Consider the following 17,169-nt stretch of genomic DNA (forward strand, 5'->3'; position numbering starts at 1 on the left):
TAATGATGGTAATTTAGAAACACTTAATTACCTTTCATCAGTTTTAAGGCAAGGCAGATAAGAAATGCAAGTAAATTCAAACCAATAAGTATATCAACAGTTCCATGAGAAACGTCCGCCTCATGCTCCGTATTATCTTAAACGTCATATTTTCATGTTACTTGGATTTTTTCTGCATAAATTAAAGGCGTTACAATATGAAATTGTGACGAGAGGTTTGATGGTCGCATTATGGACGAAAGCAGAACCTAATCTTCGATTTTATAGATATATTGTTCCATTGGAAACAAAGGAAAACGCAGAAATACTAGTATTTTCAGGGAGACTGCACCACCTGCCGTCCATTCTATGCAAATTTCTTTCCTTCCTGTGACTTTTAAAAGATTTACATGTTATAATATAAATGTTAACAGCCAGCTTAATTGCATAAACAGTTTGGTGTCCGATACAACCATATGACTACGGAAGTAGATATATTAACGAATATCTGAAAAAAATCTCTCTCTCTCCACATAAATGCCTGAGACCCAATAAAAGTAAGAGAAAACAATAAATCAATGCCAATCTGTGAGGAATAAAGAAAATATTCCTTATATAGTATACTTAGCAATTTTCGAAATGTTTAACACACCATACAAAGCGTTTACTAAGATCACCAAAAACATATTACACCCGAAGAGGTGCGAAAGCGTTCGTATCATGAGGGGAGGATACTTTTGCTTTACGCGTTTTACTATTCCCAATTTCTTGACTTTTCTTGCATTATCACCCATCGTGTATCTTGACCCTTCGTGTATATCGTAGCAGAAACCTTATTGGCTACACCGCTGTGACATCCAATCACACCACAGTCTTCAGGTAAGCAGTGGCTCAGCCATAGGCTGCGCTTCCTGACACTAGATCGGACGGAGCCGTGGGGATTCATTTGCCGGTGTTTTGGTGGAAACTTAGCACTAGACTTCAAGCCTTCAGTTATGGAGAAAGTTGTATTGGTGACTGGTGCAAACAGGTGACTTTTTATGCTAATTATCTACAACACCCACTATCAACTGCCTGTATTTAAAAATGTTGGAATATATATTTACTTTCTTCCAGTTGCATTTGCAAGAAAATTATACATAAACCACAGAGACGTTTTCTTTATATTAAAAATGATTTAGCTTAAAACTAAACATCGGTTTTACTTGAAATGTTTTGAATAATTTAAGTACATTCTTGTGTGTAAGAACCGGGACTGCGATTCCGGTATTTGTCCGTTTTAGGTTAAACTAGTTTTTGAGTATCTTTCGTTAGTTTTTTCAGTAGTAATTCACTCCTTGGTTTTAGTTTGACTGCATTGGACAAGCGCGTATAGAAAATGAATGGATGGATGTCAATCTGAAATACAAGCGTGATTTAGTTGTAATCGCTAATGACTAAGAGTTACAGTGTTGCACACTGCACAGATGTTTATCATTCACGTGTGTTGTCGCGCTGTGCAGTGGCATTGGCCTTGCCCTGTGCGAGCGCCTGCTGTCTCTGGACAGCCAGGTCAGTCTGTGCCTAGCCTGCAGAAACATGCAGCGGGCAGAGGCAGCCCGATCCGCCCTGCTGGCGTCCCACAGCGATGCCCACATCAACCTGATACGCCTTGACGTCGGCGACATCAGCTCCGTCCTCAGAGCTGCTCAGGAAGTCAAGATGAGGTGCAGCAATCCTGTTTCCCAACTTGACTATATGTGTTGTTTCTGTGTGGTGTCATCTACCAATGCATAAAACCAGGGTCATTTTATACTACCCAGATATAAAAGACTGGACTACATCTACCTCAATGCTGGGATCATGCCAGACCCTCAGGTGGACATCAGAGCCTTCTTTAAGGGTTTGTTCTCTAGGTATGCTCTTATAGTTTTTCCTGCCTCACTTGGTAAGCTTTCTCACTGCATTCCAGTCGCTTTACATCCCTGGTTTCCTTCTCAATGTTTCACCAGAGTGTATTTCTGCCTAATTTAATGGAATTTATATAACAGTCAACAGGGCAGACTGGGGAGTGATGGCTCTGAGGCGAGGGATCTGTGCCGGTGATCGGAATGTTGTTGGTTCTAATCCCATGAATGCCACGAGTGATCCTACTCTGTTGAGCCCCTGAGCCAGGCCCTTAACCTGCGATTGCTTCATGCTGGGTGTGACGCTAACCTACATCCAGCCCTGCAAGCAGGTCCTCCAACTTACAGGGAAAATTTGGGGGTTGGTGGCAGGTTTGACACTCCAGCCACTGGAAAAAACTTCACACTGTTCCATTCCATTCGAACTAGTGTTGTGCTGAGGTATCACCTCACTGCATGGCTGCACTCGGGATCTCATCCCCGAGGTGGTGGGTGAGGCAACAGGAAGTATCAGCATGCTCCTTATCTCCTTGTAATATCTTACAGACATTGTAATACTTCTTGCCGTAACTTACTATTGTTGTTTTTATTAGGTTTCATGCCTTGTTGATTTCATGATTTTGTGACATTTTAAAATATCCATCCATCTCTCCATCCATCTTCTAACCCCTTATCTTGGTCTGGGTCATTTGGCAAATGGCTGTTCATTCAGACTTACTCTAATTATGTATGATACAGGGATATCAAGCGGAGTCTCATTTTACATTTCAGGAATGTTGTCAAAATGTTTGCTACCGCAGAGGGCCTGCTTACGCAGCAGGACCACATGACCAAGGACGGCCTGCAGGAGGTGTTTGCCACCAACCTTTTTGGCCACTTTCTGATGGTAAATCTCTCCGTAAACCACAATAATCTGGTATCTGATGGTCTCACCACTGCCATTCCAGATGTGTGCGTAGCAATAGAAATGGAAACAACTGCTGGGTAAAAAGTAATTACATGTAAAGAATTTTTTTTATTATGAACAATTATAACTGCCAGCAAAGCTCTTTTTGGTGCTTTCTAGAGGTTCTCATGTAGTTCACCAATGAAGCACCTGATCCGTTTCCACTTTATCCACTGTATGGAAAGCATGGACTCCTGTGCCACTGAGAACCTTGAAGAACTCTATAAAACATTAACAATGTGATCTGACGCCGTGGAACGCACAGTTAAGTGGCCCTTAGGCTAGGAACCATTATTGTCAGTTACATGGTTATTCTCTATACAGTGGTGTCCAGGCATTATACGTCTAGTGCTATAGATTCTTGAAAAGTGCGGGTTCATTGTTTTAAGAGGTGAGATGGCTTAGTTTTCAAAAAAATAGTTCATTAAAAAATTCAAAAGCACACATGAGACATAAGCCAGTGCACCCCAGGGATCTCTACTGCTGGAGCTCTCCATCCCTTTATCTGGGCATCTTAGAGAGGCATCTGGCTGATTTGTCACATCACCAATTTTTTTTTTCTTTTCAGCTGAAACCGTGCCCTAACTTGACTCAGTCCCTAGTGATGGCCGAATGAAACTTCAGAAACGGTTTGCTGTATTTTTTGACCCCACTAGATGGAGCACTTGGTTTGCTTTGGGGCATGCTTTGAGCCCTTTTTTTGAACAAAGAGCACCATCTAGTGGGATGAGAAAATACAGCAAATGGTTCATGAAGTTTCATTCGGCCATCACTATCAGTCCCCAGCACAGAACCCATGATGCATTATTAATGTCACCTGTGGGAAGATTGGTTTCTTTTATCGGCCACTGATCCACTTAGGTGATCTGAGGTGTGAGACCTGCTTGCTGAGGGTATCATGGTACAGCTTGATGTCTCCTGCGTGCTCCAGGTGAGGGAGCTTGAGCCGGTCCTGTGCCAACCCGATCACACGGCCCAGCTGATATGGACGTCATCCAGCAATGCCAGGCGCTCCGCCTTCGACTTGGATGACCTCCAGCACCAGAGGGGCACGGAGCCCTACAGCTCCTCCAAGTATGCCGTGGACCTGCTTAGTGTGGCCCTGAACCGGCACCACAACCAACAGGTGGCGGCATTACATTTCAGAAAGAAATTTCCTCTCCTCCATTGTCATCTGGCTTTCTTTCCTTCACTTCATTGCTTTCCTTTTTCTCTGTTTTTAAAATATTCTGTATAAACGATGCAGGAATGCATTACAACACAGCCATGTAAAGCGCAGAGGGGCGACTTGAGAAAGGAGCTATATAAAAATACATTGAATTGGATTGAAATTAAGCTGCAATTAAAGTCACTTAGTTCTTGGCTTACGGTGCTAATATTGACAATAAACCCTTGAGTGCTTTAAAATCGCAGATACGTTTTTCAAATCCCTAGTTTTTTAGTTCTTTTGTTCCATTGCTATTTGTTCATTTTTAGCATTTTTTAAATGAAAAACCAGTGTTTGGATATCTGAGGCATAAAGGATTGATGTTCCTTGTTTTTTTTTTTCCAAAACGATATTTTCTTTTCTTCTGATCCACTGAGGATGGATTTCTCATCTATTTTTAACAGGGGATTTACTCATCGGTGATTTGCCCGGGATTAGTGATGACTAATCTGACCTACGGCATCCTTCCCTCCTTCCTCTGGACTCTCATCATGCCCATAATGTTGCTAGTGAGTCTTTTGCTCTCCCTCTATGCCAGACATGCATAGTAGCAGGAGCTCTGGTCCACTGAGGGATGTTAGCAAAATAGGATCAATGGGTGTAAATAAAAAATGGGGGGGGGGAGGGGGGGCAAGCCTCTGTGCCTGTGATCGGAAGGTCGCTGGTTCGAGCACATCTCTGGGTCCTGTGGGTAGTTTTCTTGAAGCCTGCATAAATTCAGGACGAGAAATAACTCTGTTCCTTATCCCGACTCCCCCACCCCCAAACCTTAACAGATCAGAATCTTCACGAACACATTCACACTGACACCCTACAACGGAGCAGAGGCCCTGGTACGTACTGATATGCTCACGAAGGTCTTATCAACGTGGACAGTGTCGCTGCGCTCACGGAGCACAGTGTGGAAGGATGTGGTCTACTACATGACTGTCAGTCCCTCCTGCTGTTTTTGTGCTATGAGACTGTGTGTGTGTGTGTGATTGCAGCTGAACTTTCATTTTAATAAGAATTGACTGTTCCTGATTAATCAGGATAACCAGTCAGAAGATGAATGAATGTTACTGATTAAACTGTGACAAAAAATTGGTCTTGACAATGCTAATGTTTACTTATTTTCTGAGAATCATTTGAGGAATGTTTGAAAATTTGGATTTCAAATATATTCATACAGAATCATTTTATTGAAAACCATACAATCATCACCGAATCATCACTTGCTGTTGTAGCAGCTGGAAGAATCATATAATACAATTGACCAGCACTGACGCCTAACCTTGTAGTCCCTTGATGTTGTCACTGACACGTGAAACGCTGTCCCTCTACTAGTGCTGGCTGTATCTGCAGAAACCAGAATCGCTGGATCCGCTGGCTAAATACCACAGCTTAACATCAGGGCTAGGAAAAAATTACACGGCACCACGCAAGGTGAGTATCAAAGGCACCAGCCTCACAATCCTGCTAATTTTGAGCGCTCATCTGCTCTACCCAAGCACAACACCAACTCGAATTAAGCGACACACTGACCGAAATAGGATTACACCGAACCTTTGCCTATGTCCCGACTACCAACTTGCTTGTTGAAAAACTCCTGCATGAACTGTGTATGACTTAATTTTCAAATTAAAAATATTCAGGTATTTACAGACGCTAGCCAGGTTACGGTGGTCTGTGTTACGATATTCCAACTTTACGATGGGTAAATGTTTTTCACTTTCTTTACATTATTCAATAAATTGCATGAGATATTCAACACTTTGTTATTAAATAGGCTTTGTTTTAATGATTTTGCCCAAAAGTAAGCTAATGTAAGTGTTCTAAGCATGTTTAAGGTAGGCTAGGCTACGATGTTTGTTAGGTTAGGTGTACTGTATTGAAATGCATTTTTGGCTTAGGATATTTTTCACTTTACACCAGGTTTATCGGAATGTAACCCCATCATAACCCGGGGAGCGTCTGTATCTTGATGAAGTAGTTGTTACTTGGGTAAATTCAATGTAAAAGTGTGTTAATAATGAGATACTTCAAAACTACTTGAGACGAAGATGTAATTTCATTGCTGGAACAAGTGAATTACTTATTTACGGTGCCTTGCACTTCACTGTGAAATCCAGCATCATTTGTTTTGTCCCAGGTCCATAGTGAAAGTAATTTATTTGAAAAACATTTTGCTGGAAACATCACATTTTTATGTAGGTTGTGAAATGGTCACTGTGACTTCAGTTTTCATTTCACTGTTGGCTTTTTCCTCTGCTTTTCAGATGGATGTCGTTGAGGGTACGTCGGAGGCTCTATATGACAAATTACTGAAACTGGAAATAGAAATACGGAAGAAGAACAAAGATGCAGAGCAACAGATTTCTGATCTCCAGCACCATCTGAATGAGGCGCCATAGTGTGAGACTTTACAGTCTAGTTCTCGGCTACTGTGGACCAGACATGTAGCCACTTAGTAAAAAAGACAAAGAATAAAAAATTGTTTGCTCCCGACCAGGCATGTAGGTAGGTACTAAAATAAATACAGACGCTCCTCTACTTACGAACTTTCAACTTACGAACTTTCAGACATACAAATGAAGAGGACTGTAAGTCCAAATTACGTTCACTGGGCTCCCGTTTCCTGTGCGCAACATCAATTTTTTTTTTCTGCGCGCCAATTCCGCCTAGTACGACTTCTGGCCGCTACTCCCTCCGTGCAGCAGCGTAGCGTGCGTACTCCCAGCATCCTAGTTATTTGTACTTGTGTATACCCTTAAAATGATGTTGAATAATGACTTATGAACATTTCAAGTTACGAACGGCCATTCGGAGCGTAACTCATTCGTAAGTAGAGGAGCGTCTGTAGTCTAACTACGAGGATCCAGTTCATTGCAGAGCATGTGCAAAATACTCACATCCTCAGTCATACTCTGGGCAGTTCACAGAAGTCATTTAGCCTAACTGCACGTCTTTGGAACGTGGTAGGAAATGTGTGCAACACAGGGAGAATGTGCAAACTCCATGCCAGTACTCTGGTCCAGTATTTGTTAATGGTTTCTGCACTTCATAAAATGGTGAACACAGTAGCCTATGTAGCTATGACATTCTTATTTAACATATGAGGTACCTCAGGTAAATACACTACATAGGCTCAGGTAAATACACTACATAGGCACAACAAACATCCTCGTACCATCCTCCCCTCCCCTTAATTCCTGGAGTGATAGTAATTACTTATCAAATAATTAGCTTGAGTAAAATCATAAAAGCTCGTCGGAGAGAATGAGTTCAGAGACGGTTTATGGACAATATCTGCTCTTCAATAAACTTCCCGTTTCACCCCAATCATTTTACATCTAGAGACTTTAAGTCTCAGACCTTTTCAGTGATTTGTATTTTATCATAGCTAACAAGATGACACCACATTGTGAAGTGTTTAATTTATTATTGCGCTTTTCCTGACTTGTGTGCCTATGTGTTCATAAATATAAACTGATTTTTCCCATGACATCGAGATATTTCTTGCTGTTGAGTGACACGTCACTCTGCTTTAATGTTGGTACAGTTGTGGGCAATGACAGACCAGTGAGGCAGGCAGCACACAGCATGTTCTCAGGCTACACCCTGAACAATTCAATATTATTTCCTGTGCACAGTGCAGGCTGACTATAGGACCTAAAGAGTATCGTGGATGAGGGATGGACTGGGAACAAAAAAACACTGTGGAAAATTATATCCCCATTGAATATTAACCCACATATACAGCAGCTCTTCATGAATTATTTTGGTAGTCCTGATGTTTATGTTCAGAAACATGGGGACCGTCTTCATAATGTTCAATGAATTGTTTTCCTGTCTGGTACAACAGCCAAAGTTAGTTCACGCTACAGACAGAAGTGAAGGTCGGGAATGACAGATCTGGTAGAAACCACTGATAGACACAAACGACGATGCAACTTAATTCTCCTTACATTTTTAGTACCGATAAAAGTGCACCGACCAATTGTTTGCTTAAGTTGATTGTGAATATTTAAGCAATTTGAAATCTGAGGCATTAAATTTTATGATTAAATGTTCAAAGCTTTCATCATTCTTAATTTGTCTGCTTGCAACGTTGTGGCCTTTGAACTATGACGGCTAGCGCTTGAATCCAATTAATAGCTACTACTGTCAGTGTAAACACCATGTCCCTAATGTTCTGATATGAATGTGATTTAAACGCTGTTAAAAATTGAAAATGCCTTGTTCTGTATATTTATATTATAAAGAAATGTATTCCAAATATTTAAATATTTCTCAATAAGCCAATTTAAGTCATTACTTTAAGTTAAACCAGTACTTAGGCCTAATGAATTTACCGAGAAGTATTTTCCACAAAGATAAAATGAAACAAGCTTATTTTAGATATACACTTAACTTTGATATTAGGTTTGTATGTTCTAAAGCTGTATGGAATCTCTAGATAATAGCCTGCTATATATAAACGTAATTTTGTATATAAAAACGTCATGGGGGATCCTCTGCAATGACAGACTACCGGCGGGGTCAAAAACTGCATTTCCCGGCGTCCTCGAAACTTCTCATTTCGAGGTTCGGGCTAATTTTTGCCGCGTCTGTCCCTTTAAAAAATTCTTACACGCCCCCCGCCCAGACCCGTCAATGAGTCCCGGATGCCAATCGCGCCGGAAGAGAAGAAGGTCTCTTTCCCGGCCATCTTGAGGCTTTACCTAGCGAGTTGGTCGCTCCAAGCCCCGTAGAATCGGAGGAGAATCCTGCTGAAGGGGCGCCATCATGCCCGGACATCTGCAAGAAGGGTTCGGCTGCGTCGTAACCAATCGGTTCGACCAGCTATTTGATGATGAGTCCGATCCTTTTGAGGTGTTAAAGGCTGCAGAGAACAAGAAGAAGGACGCGGCCGCTGCTGGTACCGCCAAGACCGCAGCTCAAGCCGCCAAGCAGCCGAAAAAGGAGTCGCAAAAGGACCGAAAGAATCCCCTTCTTGACAAGAAGGAGGAACCTCAGCCTCCAGTGTCTCTAAAAAAAGAGGGTAAGGAGTTCGTGGATCCAGTGGCGTGCTACGGGACTTGCAGCGGCTGGCTTGCAAGCTAGTTTACTGCGTATGCTCCCATGAGGTCAACATTGTTACTATTTTGATCTAGTTGGAGGGCAGCATAAAGTATTAGGAATGAACACTTGTTCTGTTGCATTGCATGAAACGTGCTCGAATTCAGTACCGAATATGCATTTAGTGCTTAGCCTAATAGCTGCCGAACAATAGCAAGAGTGAGCACGTTTAGTCTTGAGATTACTAGCATGTTATAGTCCTTTGATTGGTAAAGCATAGAATATATTATAACTAATATGATGGAAAGCTGCGCAGTTTTTCAAGAACCGTCGTTTATGTTGCATTGCATGTAAACCCGCCTATTGTGCTTCCAAAAACATGGCCGTTCATGCATTATGTCAGTGCAGAATTGAAAGGTGTGAAGGAAATAGCTATGGTAAGTCTTGTGGTTTTGGGAGGGATCTCAAATTGTCAAATGCTTTGAAGTGTCGATGGTCTTAACGACTGACAGACCGTGGCATCGATAATAACTAGTAATGTAACTCGGCTGTCATCCTAGCAATTTGCTATGTTTCTGACATTATGATGTACTTGTCAGTTTAAACGTGTTTTGATTACGACTGTCAGCTTGACTTGCTTGGCTGAAACGTGCTTGTCTCGTACCGATTCTGCCCCCGGTGTTAGGAAAACACAGGCTTTTTTCAGATGGTCAGGCAATGCAAAAACTGATGGCGAGCGTGCAGTCGCGTGTTTAATTTTTGCTGCGCTCGCGCGTGCAGCGTGGAAATGAGGTCGACGTGAGGCAGCGTGACGCGAGCCGATGTGCAGGCAGCTCGCGGTTCCGCGCACGCGCTTCTGTCAGTTACCTTCGCGTGAAGTTGCCGAAACTTCGGACCCCTGTCTCGATGGAACCTGCCGTGTGTTTGCTCCGCTGGTCGGCCGGTGCCAGCTAGCCCGGGCCGCTCGAGAGGGTGCCTATTTTGGCGTGCTTATTTGACTGGTTCGATATTCCTAAATACCAAATTTGGAGGGCAAATGAAAAGCTTAAACAGGTGCGACAAAACGCGCCGACGCCCACGGGATATATGGTACGACAGCTGGGATGGTCCTGCTGCCTTTGGCGTTTTTAGGTGTGGTGGGGAGTAAAGACAGTCCCACATGGGACCGTATTTTAAGACCAATAGCACACGTAGCACACGTATACAACCAGTATTTGGATGACTGTACCCAACCGTGCAATCGATCAGCATTAAACAAAAATTTGTTAGGAATACTACGAAATTTCTTTCAGTTTACCTTTTTGTTTAATACTTTTCACTTTAAATGTAGTTTCCCCTCGTGGTTTTGGAGTAGTATCCCTTCTGTCAGTCTTACATTAGTTGTAAACATGTTGTGATTGGTTAATATTAACCCAAGGGCTGCCTGTGATTGGCTGTGAGTAGCCTGACAGCTCTCTGTGATTGGTTGTCATTTCAGGCATCAGGAGGGTAGGTAGGAGGCCGGAGCAGCAGTCTGCCCACCCCGGTCCTCAGGGCTCCCAGCCGCAGGGGGCCCCGGTGGAGAGTCGCCCCGCGGACCGGAGGCCGGAAAGACGGCCTCCTCGCGAGCGACGATTCGAGAAGCCTGCGGAGGAGAAGCCAGAGGGTGGCGAGTTTTCCACTGAGAAGTGAGTTGATGGGACCTGTGACAGCCAGCGTACTGCTTTGCTGGGTTAACTTTTCCGCTGCCGGGAATTTTCCTGTAGTGTTTGTGTCCATGTGGATTTACTTGAAGGTGATAGTGGAAAGCCTGTAGTGATTTTTGTCACTTAATAGTACCTGGAGGACATGTTTTAGTGCTTAGCTTTTATTTTAGATGATTATCATTATCTGCCATGTTACCTCTGACCAAGACCAACTTGCACACTACAGGTATCTGGTGATCTGGTACGAGTCTGTTAAAGTTGATGTATACTTCTGCGTAGAATCTATCATAGGTAGCATACCCTCCGCTGTAGCCTGATGCCTGTAGTTACATTACCGGGGAGGTGCGCATGAGGCTGTGGCAGGGGTATGTGGCGACCGATGGAGTAGATTCTATGCAGGAGTATAAATCAGCCTGTATGGTGGATCACTAAGCACTGGAGGGTTCATGCAGATCTGCTAGCTAGTATGTTCAAGAAGTGTGTTCTCTGGGAGGTTGTGTGAGTGGAGGCAACGTTTGCACTGCTGACTTTTGGTACCTCCTTCTGGCAGGTTTGCTGGGGACAGGCCTGTTCGGGGGCGTGGTGGCGGACGTGGCGGACGTGGGGGTCGTGGCCGTGGCATGGGTAGGAGCGACGGCTTCGACTCCCGTGGAAAACGCGAATTTGACCGGCACAGCGGAAGCGACAAAACGTAAGTCATTCGTCGTATGGGTGCCCGCCGCCGTTCCCGGTGATGCCGCTTGTCCTGACCCTGCAGGCTAAGTGTCGCTTCGTCTTCGGTTCAGCAGCCTGAAAGCCGAGGAGAAGCGTGCCGGAAGTGGATCGCATAACTGGGGCACCGTTAAGGATGACCTGAGGTGAGTGTGTGTGCTGGGGTCGTGTGCCGTGGGCCCCCCTGTCACATGGCGGCGCCCCGTGTTTGTTGGAGGGGCTGCCTTCATCCTTCCAAGCGAGGATGGCGGGCTTCTGGCGTCTGAGTCGCATGGTGTGAGTGGCACGCCGTTTCTGCCCTACCTTACCGCAGCAGCTGATTGGCTGAGTGGAAGAAGGTGGAGTCAGTGGAGGAGGTGAATGGCAGGAGAAAGATGTAGCTGTCCTGTCTCTGGATGGGCACGTATCTCTGCAGCCTGTCACAGGTTAATTACTTTTAAATTGGATGATTAATTTTAACGATTCAAACATTTATTGTCAGGTCAATTAAGATGGTTGGTTATTGTAATGACAGTGGATTGTGATTGCAGTTTGCCACTTAAAGTTTTTAAATATTAACCGTGTTGCTGAAATTCAAATTCTGGAATTTGAATTTTGCACTCTTTGGGGGTGGGGGGGTCTGGGGGCATGCCCCCCCACACAGCTCGGGGACAGGATAGCTGGGATTTTTGCAGGTTTGCTGAAGTTGGAGACATCCCTTTTTATGTTGCTTGGACCACCTGCCTAAAATATCCCAAGAATGCTAATAAATCATGCTCTTCCCATCCCCCCCTGTCAGTCAGCTGTCACAAAGCGCCAGGTTTTTTTTTTTCTTTTTTCGCCTCAGCTCCCCCCCCCCCCCCCACATTTATGTTTAGTCATTTCAGGTTTCCTCTGACTAACAAGTCCTTTGCTCTGTTTCAACGCTTTATCCTTTCCAGCGAGCTGGATCAGTCCAACGCTACTGAGGAAACCCCCGAAGGGGAGGAGCACCCCCCCGCGGACTCGGAGAACAAGTGGGTGTCTGGGCAGCTTCCGTCTTGTGGTTTTCACACCTGCTCTCCCGGACGTCAGGACGGTGTTGCTTTTGCATCACAACCTCACCTCTTAGTCAGTCAGCAGAGGAATTTGTCCAGAGCAACCTTCATCAATTACTGTCACACGCTTCATAAGGTTTTAGTAACTCTACTAAGAAAATGGTTTCAGGTACGTTACCTATGAGTGCTTTGCGAACTTAATGGTTTTGGAACCAAAGTCTTAACATTTTCAGTCCTATGGCTCTTCCTTTGGATGTTCTGACACCAGCTGGATTCATTTGTAACTTTTGATGTAACTTTGATGCCACACAATTGCTAAGAGTATCGTAGACCCCTATATCGTATAACCTCTTGTCATCCATCGACCAGGAGAATTAACATTTGAGGCATCTTTGTCCATCTGCTATGTGCCACAGGGAGAACGAGGCTGAGGAGGTGAAGGAGGAGGGCCCGAAGGAGATGACCCTGGATGAATGGAAGGCCATGCAGACCAAGGAGCGGGCTAAGGTCGAGTTCAACATCCGCAAGCCTAACGAGGGCGCCGACAGCCAGTGGAAGAAGGGTTACGTGCTGCACAAATCCAAGAGTGAAGACGTAAGTACTGGGGCTTTTGTTTTTTTAAACTGGCTTCATCTGTGAACACCCTTTCTGTCTGTGATGACCACTGTCACATCACATCAACCGATGCACTGAAAAATAAAGATTTAGAAAAATTTCTACCTAACCTGTTGTCCGAAGGCCTGATTGCTCATGCAGTTCCTTCTTGGTGTCTGTGCTCACTCTTTGTGCGTGGGTTTTCTGTTGTGACGAGAATGAATCACTAGCATGCAGAGGCACCTATTGGGGCTGTCTTTGTCTTTTCTGACACATGCAGGGACCTGCTGATAGTTTAATCAACACTTGAGACTAGCTGTGTTCGCTGCCTTCTACCACGAGGTACTTGTTATGAGCAATCTGACAAATTCCTCATTGTAATTTGTGCTGCTTTCTTTTTTTGGAAATGATGGGTAAAACCGCTGATTGTTAGAATTTACTGAAAGATCGTTTGTCCTGGTCTAGTTTGTAGCTCAACCTGCATGTTTGACTTCAGTGCAGCTGAATTGCATCTGAGTTGTGGCTCCGTAGTGCTCCGTGTCCAGCAGTGTATGTCCTGTGTCACGCTGTACATGCTGCTCTACACCCAAGGACACTTGGAGGTACCTCCTGAGCCTGAGCGTATTATGTATCTTCTGTGAAGCCTGGTTGCACTCAAACTTCTGTTAGAAGGTTAACATGGATAGTTTCCCTTTGCCCTTATTAAAGCAACACACTTGAATAAATAAAGCACTTCGGAGGCACTGTTCCGGGCAGCAGATCTTGGCAGGTACAAACAAAGTGGGGGTGAGGAGGAAAGAGAGGGAAGGACAGTTTGGTTCAGGAGACTCTGCTTTGCCGTCCACGGTGTATTGTATCGTGCTGCTGTTGCTCTCATTGTGCTGCTTGTATCTCACGTCATTGTTTGCCCAAGTACTACAGTTGGTTCACCCTCCTGAATTTCTGGTGCAAAGGCTTTGTTCACTATTTCTTTTGTCAGGGCTGAAATATGCCAGTGAGAATTTTTTATGCATCTGCCCAGTTTGTTTTTCTTTTGTTGTCGTTGTTTGTCATCTTTGCACATTTTTGCCATCTGTCATGTTCTCACTGATCCATTCTGTTAGGCTTTCATTGTGGAAATGCGGAGTCACTCACTGGTATTAATCAGGAACCTGTTATCTTGCTTGTCATAATAATGCAGATTAGGTATATGAATTTTGCTCTTAAGTTTTTAAAATCTTTCTGGTTAATTTCGAGGACAGACTTCTTTCAGGGGTATTTTTGGCTGTCAAACTAAATTCCAAGCTAATGTTTTTTTTTTTTTTGTTGTTGCTTTACAATTAACAGAAATGACGGTGCCTCAGCTTAACGGCGATTGTGTAGGTTTTGATTTGTGTTAGTGGTATTTCAGACTCCGTACTCATGGTTACGGGGCGCTGGTCCTCTCAGACTGGTGCCGTCTCCGCTGCCCGCTGTGTGTCTGACTGTTGGTCCTGTTTTGCACAGGCCAATGCTGAAGAGGCCTGCGGGGAACACCACTTTCGGAAACCGGCCAACGATATCACGTCCCAGCTGGAGATCAACTTTGGAGACCTGGGTCGTCCTGGACGTGGCCGTGGGGGACCCCGCGGCGGGAGGGGGCAGCGTGGGAGCAGCAGGCCGGTGCGTGCTGCCCGACCTGACAAGGTGAGCGGGCACAGGGACTCGTTTGCTGGTGCTCTGACTGTTCCGCCTTTCGCTTGGTGTATCTTGCTGGAGACTCCGTGCTAATTTTTTGCCCCGTCTGTTGTGTTCGCAGCCTAGCGGAGCTTCTGTGCCCAACGTCGATGACCCAGAGGCATTCCCTGCCCTGGCCTGAAGACGGCCTCCATTTGGCCGAACCTCACGCCCTTCCAGGCCTCCTCCTCTACGAGGCTTGCATGCTTGTGGAACCTTCAACTATAATAAAAAGACTGTCATCCATACCATTCACACTTGGACTGAAATTTTAATGGTTTTAAAAGACAAACTAAAATGGACAAAGGACTCCTGTTGCCTCACAGAAGCAAACTATCAGTAGAGGTTTTGTATTTCGAAACAAGGTAGCAGGGATGTTTTCATACAGTATTTTTTTTTCAGAGATTATGCATTCTTCATTATCTTTTTGTATTGCTGCATTTCCAAATATAGGTGTGAAGACTGAGTTGACGGTGTTCCATGGCTTGCTTTCCTGTCAAGCTCCCTGCTGTCTGCTTTTTGAGTTTCCTCTCAGAAATATCAAGGATTAAGTTCTAGGTCCACTGGCTCAAAAAGCATAGAGAGAAGTTAAGGCAGCATTCGAATGGAGTTTCCATACTTTGGTTCTCATATTTTTAGATGATTAACAGACCAAAAGTGTGCTCCAGTTGTGAAGATATTTTTGAACTTCTATTTATGCTCTGTATTCCTCTGAATTTTGTTTGCCCCCCCCCCTCCTGGTGGACCATTAGTATTTGAGTGTGTGCATGTTTAAGTTTGTGTGTGGGGGCTCCACCAGCCCCCATCGTGAGTGCGAGGCCTTGCCTGCTGTCCCTCTTGGTCCTTTGTGTAATTTATTATTTTTAAGAGATGTATGGCAGCAGTAGCTGCACCTTTAGAAGTGACGACTTTGTATCTGCAGCCGTCCTCCTGTCCCCTCTGCTAACCTCGATGCCATGTCTGCATTCTTTGAGATTGGAAAACCTGCAGGTTATTTCTTGGAACCAATGTGACATTGTGGCTCTTGGTTTTATCACTCCATGTGGTTTTGTGTGTGTGTTTTTTTTAATTATTATTATTATTATTATTATTATTATTTTATTTTTTTTTAACGAGACGGCAGCACTACTACTACTGCATAATTTACTGAAAAAATGCTGTTCAGTGTGGAGCGATGGAGCGCTACAATATGTATGAATGCTAACCCTGCTATTTGACCTCCTGTGTATTTAAGAACTGTCACAATCAGATTGTCGTGTGGAAATTTTACGGGGGGTGGGCGGGGGGCAGTGGCAGCCTTTGTCTGAACACTACCATAAGCAGAACCAAGCTTTGTATTTTTGTGTTGGGTTTTGTGTTGGGCATACTTGGACGATGTACGGACACGGGTGGTTACGACCGATTTTCTGTAGAACTGTCGGGTCCGGCCGCGTTGGGCATCTTGACTTTAAAACCCCCTTTCTGTGAAAAACACAAAACACCCCAGTTCTAATAAATTGCTTAGAAGTGTTCAAGGTAAACTGCTTAATGCAGTGTTGTGTGAAATGATTACTGTTTATGTTTTTGTGTTTAAGCTCAACCTGGGTAAGTCCATTAACTTGGGTAGTTATGCTGTCTCGTGGTAATCTTCAACGTCTTTGTGACCGCAGAAATCTGTCTGCTTTTATGTTATACAGGCTAGTTGTGAAGTGTCGTAATCCCAGGCTGGTATGTGCGTCTGTATATATGGGTTTTTGATTGACCTCCACGGTCAGTTTTGCTAATTGCGGGGCGGTGTGCTTGTGATTGGACGGTCACTAGTGCAAATCTCCCAGTCGGCAGAGTGATTCTGCCATTTGTCTCCTGAGTGAGGAGCTTACCCCCCCCCCCCCCCCCGTTACTCCAGGGACTGTCTGACCCTTTCTCTCAAAAATGTGTCTTTGGATAGAGGCATCTGCAAAGTAAATATGATGCTAATTTTCCTGCCAACCCAGCCCCTCTTGTCTGGGGGTGCCATTTTTGAATAAGTGGGGTCACCTGGTTGATTTAAGCCTTTAGCATGATGGGTCAGTCTTTGAAGTTGTTAGTTTTTTTTTTTTTGTTTTTTTTTTTTTAAAGGTCTTTTGGTCTTGTTAATTTTAAGGACTGCTTCACATGCAATTGGTTTAAAATGTTTAAGATGATGCTTCAATTCTGGGAGTATTTTTTTTTTTAAATTCCTTGCATTGATACTCTGTGACATTGCTCTTTCACGAGCTTAGAGCTTTTCTCTTAAGCTAATGAAAACTATTATGCTGACATTTTCTTCTGGATGTGTGTCGCTGAAGTTGAACTATAATGTATTGGGCTCAAACATCTTTCACAATATCAACCCTGGCAAATACATTACCTCTGAAATTGATTTTTTTTGTAAATTATTGTTTTTTTTTTA

At 44.1% G+C, this 17,169-nt stretch overlaps 2 protein-coding genes across 3 annotated transcripts; both read left to right on the forward strand.

Annotated features, from left to right (window-relative positions):
- Positions 1 to 844: 844 nt before the first annotated feature.
- hsd17b7 (hydroxysteroid (17-beta) dehydrogenase 7) lies at positions 845 to 7,502 on the forward strand. Its single transcript, XM_023806569.2, has 9 exons — positions 845 to 1,009; positions 1,482 to 1,685; positions 1,782 to 1,874; positions 2,637 to 2,751; positions 3,743 to 3,937; positions 4,423 to 4,527; positions 4,795 to 4,851; positions 5,345 to 5,443; positions 6,277 to 7,502. Exons 1-9 carry the CDS (start codon positions 975 to 977, stop codon positions 6,409 to 6,411), a joined length of 1,038 nt encoding a protein of 345 aa, XP_023662337.1. The 5' UTR covers positions 845 to 974; the 3' UTR covers positions 6,412 to 7,502.
- A 1,144-nt stretch (positions 7,503 to 8,646) lies between these two features.
- On the forward strand, positions 8,647 to 17,139 carry LOC111841068 (SERPINE1 mRNA-binding protein 1-like). Of its 2 annotated transcripts, none has more exons than XM_023806567.2 (8): positions 8,647 to 9,041; positions 10,536 to 10,725; positions 11,294 to 11,434; positions 11,529 to 11,600; positions 12,375 to 12,449; positions 12,887 to 13,064; positions 14,550 to 14,729; positions 14,842 to 17,139. In XM_023806567.2, exons 1-8 carry the CDS (start codon positions 8,786 to 8,788, stop codon positions 14,899 to 14,901), a joined length of 1,152 nt encoding a protein of 383 aa, XP_023662335.1. In that variant the 5' UTR covers positions 8,647 to 8,785; the 3' UTR covers positions 14,902 to 17,139. The 2 variants fall into 2 exon arrangements, with proteins under 2 accessions (XP_023662335.1, XP_023662336.1); XM_023806568.2 differs by having other exon boundaries at positions 8,648 to 9,041; positions 11,532 to 11,600.
- The last annotated feature ends 30 nt before the right edge of the window (positions 17,140 to 17,169 follow it).

This window comes from Paramormyrops kingsleyae, chromosome 21 (assembly GCF_048594095.1).
Source record: "Paramormyrops kingsleyae isolate MSU_618 chromosome 21, PKINGS_0.4, whole genome shotgun sequence".
Classification (NCBI taxonomy): Eukaryota; Metazoa; Chordata; class Actinopteri; order Osteoglossiformes; family Mormyridae; genus Paramormyrops; species Paramormyrops kingsleyae.